This window comes from Xyrauchen texanus, chromosome 15 (assembly GCF_025860055.1).
Source record: "Xyrauchen texanus isolate HMW12.3.18 chromosome 15, RBS_HiC_50CHRs, whole genome shotgun sequence".
NCBI lineage: Eukaryota > Metazoa > Chordata > Actinopteri > Cypriniformes > Catostomidae > Xyrauchen > Xyrauchen texanus.
In genome coordinates this window covers 24836332-24847644 of record NC_068290.1, presented here as the reverse complement: position 1 = coordinate 24847644, position 11313 = coordinate 24836332, and the positions used below count along the sequence as shown (strand labels likewise).

The 11313-nt window shown below is 41.4% G+C and overlaps 1 protein-coding gene across 1 annotated transcript; it reads right to left on the bottom strand.

The window, feature by feature from the left end:
- Positions 1 to 875: 875 nt before the first annotated feature.
- Positions 876 to 6341, bottom strand: LOC127655908 (tubulin beta chain-like). The gene is made up of 4 exons (XM_052143964.1): positions 6141 to 6341; positions 4144 to 4252; positions 3873 to 3983; positions 876 to 2845 (listed from the first exon to the last, which is right to left on the bottom strand). Exons 1-4 carry the CDS (start codon positions 6195 to 6197, stop codon positions 1788 to 1790), a joined length of 1335 nt encoding a protein of 444 aa, XP_051999924.1. The 5' UTR covers positions 6198 to 6341; the 3' UTR covers positions 876 to 1787.
- Between the last annotated feature and the right edge of the window lie 4972 nt (positions 6342 to 11313).

The following is an 11313-nucleotide window of genomic DNA, read 5'->3' as shown; positions in this document are numbered from 1 at the left end:
TTGTCACGCAATAATATAGATTATTCATGCATTTAATACGTTGCTTTACGTTTAAGTCTAGTAATTATTTACTACTCTCCATGCTGTATTACACAGTAAGGTTCAAAAGTCCACTTGAGAAAATGTTTCGGGTCTTTTTTACATGCTAAAAAAGTTTGTTTTTTTTTTTTTTTTTTAAATGTCATTGCAAATTATATAATCAGCGTGACTATTTGAGTAAAAATGTATTAGTATTTTGTATGATAGCATGTATTAGAGCTGGCATGCTAACATGCTCGTCTGAGCAGGACCATATTTGATTAGTTAGATTAGCTAGAAATATTGCAGAAACTTGAAATGTCGTATTCGTTCAATGTTATTTCTTTTGTGTAGATTTTTTTCAAAATTCAAAGGTTTAAATTACATTTTGAATCCCAGATGTTCAATATGAATTAAGACTTTTGAACCCCACTGTAGATTTTATGTGTATTTACACAATAGTCTATATTTTTCATTTAATCTTTCTTTCTTGCTATGGTCCACTTTGCATGTATATTGTGCTAGTGCACCATTACATATTGTGCTGTAATGCATTGTTCTATAAAGCATGTTAAATGTATTTAATTTACTAGGGCAAATTTTTCATATGTGCTATATAACTTAGTTGATAAACAGTTTCATTTTAAACACACCAAAAAACTAAGTAAAAGGCTTGATTTTTAACCAAATGTTTTATTTTGGTTTACTCCAGAGGCTCAGTTTTTTCCAACAGGAAATCAAAGAATATGCATGGGACATCAAAACATTAAAAAAAAATATATATATATATATATATATATATATATATATATATATATATATATATATATATATATATATATATATATATAATTGCAGTAACACTTGAAAGTATGTCCATGAATATAATTTTTGCTCTAACAATCATTTCAACATGCTAAATCCAACAATTACTTGTCTGTCCATCTTCATAAGAAAAAATACTTTACCATGTTGTCCTTGTCATTCATCAATTTATTACCTCCATAGACGTTGGCTGGCGCCCAGGGGAGGTTAAGATTCAATAACACTGTTTGTCTGAACCTTGTCTTTCTTTTAGTCCTTTTCTTTTTCTTTCTTTCATCTTCCACAAATCATACATTTCTCTTTGAAAGTTTTCTCAAAATATTCCAATCACAACCAAGAAGAAGTGCCATCTGTTTTAGTGCAATAGTAGAAAAAACAAAACACAAACACTATAATAATAATAATTTGGACTTGAGTTCATTGCAGACATGAAGAAGTAAATATTAAAATGAAAGAAAAATTAGATGTAGTCTTCCTCCCTGACCCCACAACCTTTCTGGTTTACATCAATGAATCTCACTCAAATGACAGTTTTCCTCTAAATTACCTTTGGTGTCCTTATCTGAATTCTGCCTGACCCGTTCAAACACAAAACTGCAGATATCATTCTGCCTTTTTCAATAACTGGATGTTGACACTTTATTCTTCCCTATTGTGTACAGAGAGGAACTGAGGTCATTAGAATGGTATAAAATTCTAATAAATTGTGTTGTAAAATGAATTGTAATCATAAACACTTGTGCGTTATCCACACATTCAATGTTAAAAACATTCTTTCTGCATTCCTCTGGTTCTTTTGGGCCTCATATGTCTAGTACTATTTTTTATCCCATCTGACTGAGCCACTAACTGCTGCTTCTATATATGTTTTGCTACATTTATCCAAACTTGAAAACACTACCTCTGCCCCAAACACCACTCTCTCAACCACCCTCATTTCCTTCTTAAGGATCATCCTCTGCATCTTCCTCAAACTCCCCCTCTTCCTCAGCGGTGGCGTCCTGGTACTGCTGGTACTCAGACACCAGGTCATTCATGTTGCTCTCTGCCTCAGTGAACTCCATCTCATCCATGCCCTCTCCTGTGTACCAATGCAGGAAAGCCTTACGCCTGAACATAGCTGTGAACTGCTCAGAGATGCGCTTGAACAGCTCCTGGATGGCCGTGCTGTTCCCAATAAAGGTGACGGCCATTTTCAGACCCCTAGGTGGAATGTCGCAGACAGCGGTTTTGACGTTGTTGGGGATCCATTCCACAAAGTAGCTGCTGTTCTTGTTCTGGACATTCAGCATCTGCTCGTCTACCTCCTTCATGGACATGCGGCCACGGAAAACAGCGGCAACAGTCAGGTAGCGACCATGTCTTGGATCGCAGGCAGCCATCATGTTCTTGGCATCGAACACTTGCTGTGTGAGCTCAGGCACGGTGAGGGCGCGGTACTGCTGGCTGCCTCTGCTGGTTAGAGGGGCAAAGCCGGGCATGAAAAAGTGCAGACGGGGGAAGGGCACCATGTTAACAGCTAATTTGCGCAAGTCAGCATTTAGCTGGCCGGGGAAGCGCAAGCAGGTGGTAACACCACTCATGGTGGCAGAGACCAAATGGTTAAGGTCGCCATATGTGGGTGTGGTAAGTTTGAGGGTGCGGAAGCAGATATCATATAAGGCTTCATTGTCTATGCAGTAGGTCTCATCTGTGTTCTCAACCAGCTGATGGACTGACAGTGTGGCATTGTAAGGTTCCACAACAGTGTCAGAGACTTTTGGCGAAGGCACCACGCTGAAAGTGTTCATGATGCGGTCTGGGTACTCTTCACGGATTTTGCTGATGAGGAGGGTGCCCATACCTGACCCGGTGCCCCCACCTAGGGAGTGAGTGAGCTGGAAGCCCTGCAGGCAGTCACAGCTCTCAGACTCCTTACGAACCACATCCAGAACTGAATCCACAAGCTCCGCGCCCTCTGTGTAGTGGCCCTTGGCCCAGTTATTACCAGCTCCACTCTGTCCTGTAGGGTGACAGGAAGGAAGCACAGAACTTGGACTGTACAGTGGAAGATTAGTGATTTCACATTTGTTATCTATATGCATTTGCTTATGTTTATTCTATTTTATTTGATTTTATTCAATATTTTCTTAAAAGGATACCAGTAGGATTTTCTTTTTTCCATGGAACATAAATAGAGTTGTTAGGCAGAGTGTTAGCCTCAGTCACCATTTACTTTCATTGCATATTTTTTTCATATAATGAAAGTGAATGGTGACTGATGCTAACATTAGCCATTTTTCTACCATCGGGCCAGTGCGAGCCAGGGCTATCAACTGGTCAGCCAATGTTCTCAGACCTCGAGCCACGAAACCAAAATCGATCTGCATTCCCACCATCGGGCCAATAGCCCTGCTGTATTGCCCTAAAACCCATCCTTAATACGCCATCAAGGTGCCAAGATGACGCACCACACCCATTTCACAAGCAAGAGGGAAACTCAAACTGAGGTATCAGACTCTGGAGACTAGCAAGCCTTCAAAATGAACAAGGATTTGTACTGTCCCCACAAACCCCAACCCCCCCACGAACCTGTAATATTGTGCGCTGGATACACAACTTGGCAAGTTTGGTGACAATATACTTAATCACATCTTTGTTTTGGTAGACGCCATCAATCTGACTTTGCACATTTTCATTAGCCCAGATATTCAGAAGAGACCTGATTTCATCTACTGACAGTACCTGGTGCTGAAACCTTTTATCTGACTCAGCTAAACTCTGCCTTTGACATTGACCCCGCCTCAATCCCCAGTTGGCCTTCTTTAGCTCAAGGGTAATTGGCACGTCCTCATTTGGCCCGACAGTTTAAATGCGGCTATTTTGCTAAAAACCTCCTTTGGTGCTCCATGGAAGAAAAAATGGGCTTGGAAATACATGAGGGTGACTATATTACAACATCTTTTTATTTTTTGGGTGAACTAACCCTTAAACTTCTGACTCCATAAAGCCATATTCCAACTCTAAATTTCCTTTCAACAGTCACTCACCAAACACAAAGTTGTCTGGTCTGAAGATCTGTCCAAAGGGTCCTGACCGCACAGAGTCCATGGTGCCAGGCTCTAGATCCACTAGAATAGCTCTTGGCACATATTTACCTCCTCCATGTGTGTGTGAGAGAGAGAGAGAGAGAGAGAGAGAGGGAGAAAGAAAGAAAGAAGCAAATTAGCTCAAGCATAAGAAATTAGACATATGAGTTAAAATACAAGTGAACATCTTCACTAGGTGCATGCAGGTTTAGGGCTTTGATAAATCAAGTACCTGTTGCTTCATTGTAGTAGACGCTGATTCTGTCCAGCTGTAGGTCACTGTCTCCATGGTAGGTTCCTGTTGGGTCTATCCCATGCTCATCACTAATCACCTCCCAGAACTGCAAACAACACAAAGCAATTAAGACATTTAGCCAGTACATGCAGATATAACACTTAAATCCTATTCAGTAAATGCTTTTTGTAAAACATTTTAAAAAGAGTTGTAAAATAATTTATGACTAGTCTGTAATCTGGATGATCAGCATGAGTTTAGACTGAGTTTTAGCTCAGAGGGAGGCTTTAATCTGAAGCAAAAAGCCTCCCCTTATGTGGATGTTTAAATCATAAATTCAATGTTACTGTCCTTGTGACCTTAATCTGAGAGAGAAGGGGGGGAGGGACATAACAAGGGAAGAAGCAAAAGTGAACGAAGAAATAAAAGATTGTTCTTGGTATATATTAAAAATAATTGTTTTGAAAGAATGAAACCAATTTACTAGAAGGCGCTGACTGACAAAGCCTTGCTGTGACCCTGTTCTGACACTCATGCTGCCAATCAAAATTGTAACTCATGCCAACCTACATTTCTGCTGTGTCATCACACAATATCGGTATAAATTACCATGTTGACACATAAAATCATTCGGTTTCGCCCTTTTGACCTTTTAAACAATAAGATGACTATCCCATCACTCCTGAATGAGTTTAATTCCACCAATTAATTAATCTTCCGAATCAATTTTATATTATGAATTTGTAATTTACTCATCAATTATTCATATTTAATTTATATAAAAGTATAAATTAAATATGAATAATAAGCAGGTGATGGACAACAGCTGTTAGATCCATTAAGTTCATTTTGTCAGAGCCTCCACATCACCGCCTCAGCTGTGTAGAAGTCACAAAAGATCTATAATTTTAAAGCCATGTCAAAGTCTTATAAAGCACGATTTAACAATTACTGATGGCACAGAAGACATGCAACATGAGCAATATTTAAAAATGTGTTTCTTTATTTGGGTCATTGGTTTGAACTAACACAAGGTAATTTAACTGATTAAAAGAAGGCTTCACAAAGACATGATAACATACTTTAATAAATATTTTCTGATACTTTTCCCGAAAAACTATTTTTCTTTGTCGTTCTCCATCACCCCACCCTTCCCATCCTCAGCTTGGCCAGTCCATCACAGGGCTCCATATCTGCACATCGCCAAGCGTTTAAAATAATTAAAAAGGTACAAATACTTTGAAAATAAATAAATAAATAAATAAATCCAACCAATAATGTGGCTGTTCACGTATTATATGGCTGTTCACGAAGTTATATTAGTGCCACGTATCATAGTTCACGTCAATGATGTCACTGATCGTCCTGACAGCTGTTTTAAAGGGCTCGTGACAGTGATAACGGGTGGGAAGGGTAATAATTACTGAGCTCGCGGCTGCTCAGATCAGACCCACCACACCCGGTGCATTGCAAAGAATGGGAGAAAGAAAGAAGACAAACCCCCCTCTGTTCATTCAATCACTACACCCACCGTACTCTGATATCTACACAAAGAGATTTTTGACTATGCGGAATTTTAGCTCATTCATTCTAAAACAAATAGCAATTTTCTATTAAGAAACAGAAAAAGAGACTCCCCGAATTTGGGACGTAAATAAAGGCGAACAGATGAGGCAAAATGGGAACAGTGTTACAACAGACTAATAAAAAAGATTCCAGTAAATAGAGAATTAATGGAAAGGGGATTATAAAACTGTACAACATGTTGCACAGTCATGTAATCATGTAATGCATTATTAATTGTGCATGTTTAAATAAATTACTAATTATTTGAGAAATTCGGCACAAAATGAACACCTAATTTTTATATTTTTGTAAAAGTAAAAGCCGAGCTTTAGTCTTGTCAATGCACTGGCATCCTCAACATACAATAGCTCCATTGTTGCATTAGATGCCAAATACAAATGACTCACTTCATACTCTGAAAAACTTACCTTGGCACCAATTTGGTTTCCGCACTGACCGGCCTGGATATGAACAATCTCCCTCATTGTTAAAAATCGTGCGAGAAGTTCTCAAATAAATGTGCAAAGTGACGGCGTGGCTTCAGCAATTATTTGGAAAAGCCGGACAAAGGCTTTATATTCCTGGGCTGTCTCCAGAAAGAGAATGGAATTGTAATGGGCGTGGTTTGCACGCGCTGCTGCATGTTGAGAAACCTGATTGGTTCTCACATTTCACTGGTGGAGACTGGAGCGGGGACATGACATATGCAGTATAAGTGCAAACATGGATTGTGTGTAGAGAGAAGTCTGCTAGATGTATGAAGTTGTGATACACATTCCACGTGTTATTCGCGAAATCAAATTATTTTGCATTTAAAAATGCATTTATAGACAGACTGGACAATATAAACTTATGTAACCCTTAAATGCATGGGAATTTCACCAAACAATTGTACATATGCGCGGGTCTTTAGAGACCCGACATACTGTGACGTGCACAGACCTTAGCAGGGACAGGAGTGGATGGTTAGAAACGGGCACTGATTTTGTTTTTGTTTTTAATGAGTAGTAATTATAAATACTTAACAAATTTCTTTGCTTTTTGAGTATTTAACCATTTTCTTGTGTGTGTGTGTGTGTGTGTGTGTGTGTGTGTGTATATATATATATATATATATATATATATATATATATATATATACAGCGCACAATTTTTTCAGTTTTTCCTTTATCACAAATAATAACCTATTCTGTTATATTTCTCACAAAAAGCACCATGGTAATACACTTGTTTATTTTATTGTCTGTGACAACCCCATGTTTATGACATGTGTCATAGTAAAAGCATGGTGTTTTTAAAGTACATTTGAGTACCATGACAGTATCATGAAATATGAACAAGATCAATCATTCAGTACTATGGCATTACCGTGTTAACGTGGTAGCCTACATGGTGCGAAGGCGCAATGAGAAAGTACGAGCGCGAGGCGATCGCGAATGCTACAGGGTCCCTGCTGCTTCCGTAATGTGCACGTCAGTGTCTGTGTTCTGACAATCTGTCCAACCTGCTCAGGATGTGCTACCGGTAGTTCAAGCTGTCATATTGTCTGACAAAATGTGCTTCTTTCTCAGAATGAGCTACTATTAAAAACCACGTTAATAAATTATGTAAAAACTGGGGTAGCAGATCCTTATAGCTTGACATACCAATCAGAATGAACCACCGCCTTAATAAATTATGTAAAAACTTTTTTTTTACTGTTCTTGTTCTGTATTTGTTGGTACAATTTCATGTAAGACGTTTGGCATGAATAAAAGAGAAGGAAAAAAATAAATGTTGTAAAAACAGGTGTAGCAGATCCTGACAGCTTGACATACCCATCAGAATGAACTACCGCCTTAATAAATTATGTAAAAACAGGTGTAGCAGATCCTGACAGCTTGACATACCCATCAGAATGAACTACCGCCTTAATAAATTATGTAAAAACAGGGGTAGCACATCCTGTCAGCTTGACTTACCCATCAGAATGAACACACAAATATCTATAACAAATGATCGACAAAATGCCCAGACAGTGTAAACATTTCTAAATATGTTCAAGACAATTAGAAAGTAATAAAATAAAAATGTATTTTGGTGTTTTATTTTTTCATATATCAGATAGGTAATGCAACAAATCTAGAAAAGGGGTACATTCAGCCCCGACAGCGTTTATTAAAACGGAAAGGGTGGTGTGTTGAACACTATGTTGTTTTAGCCTCCTTGTTAGCACCAGCCTCCCGTGCTAAAGACGTCGGTTCGAGTCCCGTACGGAGAGGGTAGAACAGGAGCGTCAAAATATTACAGTCACTTCCCTTGCTGTCCAGAATAGCAGAGAACATTCCAATCGAGTGAAAGGATTTGTGGAAACTGTGTTCTCTTTCATCATCTCGTGTTCGAGATCCACCTATGGGAAGGGCATCCATACCTGACCTCTGCAGAAGCATCCAATTGCACCAAGTCTGGCTAGACAGACAGAATCACGTGACCTATGCTCGGTAAGGACCCACCCCCTTACCTAAGAGCAAATAACGACCTGCACACGCTGCTGCTCCTCAGTTGACATTCGCTTCTCATGACCTCTGTTTTTTCTCTCAGCTCGGTTGGATTTTGACTTTCACTTATTTGTCTACAGGAGGACACTCCGCCAGACGTGACTGTCTTGTTTCAGCCAGGTTAGCTGTTTCTTGTTTATTGCAAGCCGCCCACGCTCACTTAAACTAACACAAGGCTGCCCGCCTTTCTCTCTCACCACTTCCCCTGCAAAGGATTTTACAGAGTTTCTCCCTAATATGGCATTTTCCAAACCTACGGCTTCCTCCGGGATAAGTGCCTGCCTGGCCCCTCGTTCGCCAATGAGCCGGCTGGTTCTGGCCTTCTCAAGGGTTCGGAGGAGGAGGCCATCCCATCTTCCATGACTCCCCAGGCTAATGCCCCCGCGGCCATCCCCCAGTCCGTCCTCATCGAGGTTTGTGAGCGAGCGGTCACTCGCCTCAATATCAAATGGCCAGCCCTAAAAAGTGCCATTGACCAAGAGAGGGACGTGTACGACGGAAAACTCCTGAGACCCCTCCCGGCCTGAGAAAACAACTTCTCCCCGTCCTCCCTGCATGCGCTAAGCATATGAGGTATTTTTGGGGGGACCCGCTCAACCACAAACGCGGTCTAGCAGGCCTCGAAGTGAAGGATATGACAGCCATTGGCATGGGTGACTCCCCCCCCCCCGGCATCGAGCCCTCTATCGCCAGACACCTTAATCCCTCTGTAGGTGGCCTACTTGCCCCCCCCCGCCCCAAGCCTGTTCTCCCCAACAAAATGGACCGATTTTCTGCCTCCATACACCAGGCCTCTTTCAAAGCCTCGGCCTTGGCTGTCAGGGCCCTCAACGTCTCCTCCCTTCTCTCTGCATACCAGGCTGAACTCCTGGTTGACATGAGGCAGCAACTAGAGAAAGGAACCCCCACACCCTCTCTGTGGCAGGAGATTGTCACAGTCAATGACCTTGTTCTCCATAATGTCCATCAGGCCGTCCAAGCCTGCGGGCGCTCTGGCTTTCTCAGTGGCCGGAGAACGTGCGCTTTGGCTTAATCTGTCGGGCCTCCCTGATAGTGAGAAGCGGCGCATTGCGGGTGCCCCTGTAGAGCCTGGCCAGGCTCTCTTTGGCCCTGCCGTTGCTTTAATGCAACAGCGTTGCGACGATAAGAAAAAGGAGGACGAAGCGCTCAAATTATGCCTTCCTAGGAAAGCGGCACCGCGGCAGGCGCCCCCCGCACGACCACCCAACCCCCCTGCCTCGGGGCGTCCTTTCCAGCACCCTGGTAAGGCAAAGCCACGCAATAAGCCACCTCCTCAGCAGAGTAACCCATCCTCTGCTGCAGTCAAGAAACCCCCCTCCGATTCTAAACGTAAGCGGCCGGCCTGATGCACGGCCTCAGGGGGCTTTGAGTCCACGTTCTTGGGCCACCAGCCCCCCGGACTCTTATCCTACCCTCCTAGTTCACAAAAAAAGGAGGTTTTCACTTGGTAGGGTTCATTTACAATCTTGTTTTGTCCAAAACGCTCATCATTAATGATCTTATACAGCATGTTGGTTATTTAACATTGAAGTCGATGTCACAGAATAACTTTAATCAGGCCAGTAGCTCCTCAGTAGTTACCCATTGTTAGCGTCAAAATTTGGAACCAGTCGAACAGACTTTCCACCCGTCCACAGCATCATATACAGCCTGTTCACAGCTATCATTCACCTGCTTCTCACGGATTTCACGCAGTCTCTGTAGAATGTACGGCTCCTCTGTTAGTTCACACAACACGCCTTCGAAAACGTCATGGATTCTCTAAGGATGCGGTGTCAACCCAAATGGTTTTAAAGCCTGGCCAATGACAATGAACATAGGTTTAAACAGTTTACAGGAAATTTCTTCAAAATGTGTGTAAAAGAAATACTTGTTAGGATCAAACAAACACGTGTGCTGGATCTGACTGGGGTGATCCACTTCACAACCGTAGCACAACTCTTTTAACTTTATGTCGAGGAGATAATCCAGAATGACCACTATGACTGCTTTTATGAAATTGAACCCCTTCACACCAATAATGCCATCTGTGTCGTCATCTCCCTTAAGAGTCGATATATCCGGAAGCGGGTTATCCTGATCTGCGGGATGAAATGAACGTTAGATTGCTGTAGCCAAGCTCCATGCAAAACTTATCGAGCCAATGGCCGATGTCAGGAGTCCCTACAGGTGGGTCACCCCTTGCTGAAGTAGCCGTGTCATCGGGTGATGCGACGGGCCCAGGAAGGTCTGTAGTAAAGTCTTGAGACATGATGGTTTGAATGTTGGTTTGAAATGCGGTCAGTCACCACAAGCTTTTAAGGTCTATAGAAGGTGGGCGGTGTTACACGGTCACTCCTGCGAACTCTCCCACACTTTACGGGTTCAAACAGCCTGACCTTAATTTTATTTTATCGGTCATATGCATCACACCATTTAAACAGTTTGTCTATCTTTGAAAAAACATCATTCAGTATAGGAACATCTTTCCACTAAAACAAAAACTTAATGTGGAAACATTCATTGTGCTCTGTCTCTGGGGAAGGACACACTCTGTCACTGAGACCCAGTTTGTCCTCGCTGGTAAGTATGTAGACATGGTCATCCACCCTCTTGATAGTGTTGTTGAACCAAACTCCTCTGCAACGAATAATGGGGTCATCTCCAGAATCATTCAGGTCCCTCCAAACATGATTGTAAAATCTGTTTTTTACTTTGTATCTTTGTATCAGAGGTTGTGAAAGCTGGTCATTTATAAATGTTTGTCAAGGATTTGGTCACCCAGTAGTTTTGATCATAAACTGTGCATCATCATTTTACAACACACATTTGATTCTTTTGCACTGCTTTTCAATGCAATACTGACGATCATTCATGCTATCATACTAGCTACTTTATGGTGCTTTTAAGCTGATCTGTTAACAACAAATCATCCTCCTCATTTACATTTTCTATTTTAGGCCTGGCCTATAATAAAATGTGTATAGTAACAAATTTATTTAGCCTATTTATATAGCCTTAATACAGGTAAAGTGAAATCTCCAGGTTCAACAGAAGTTAAGCT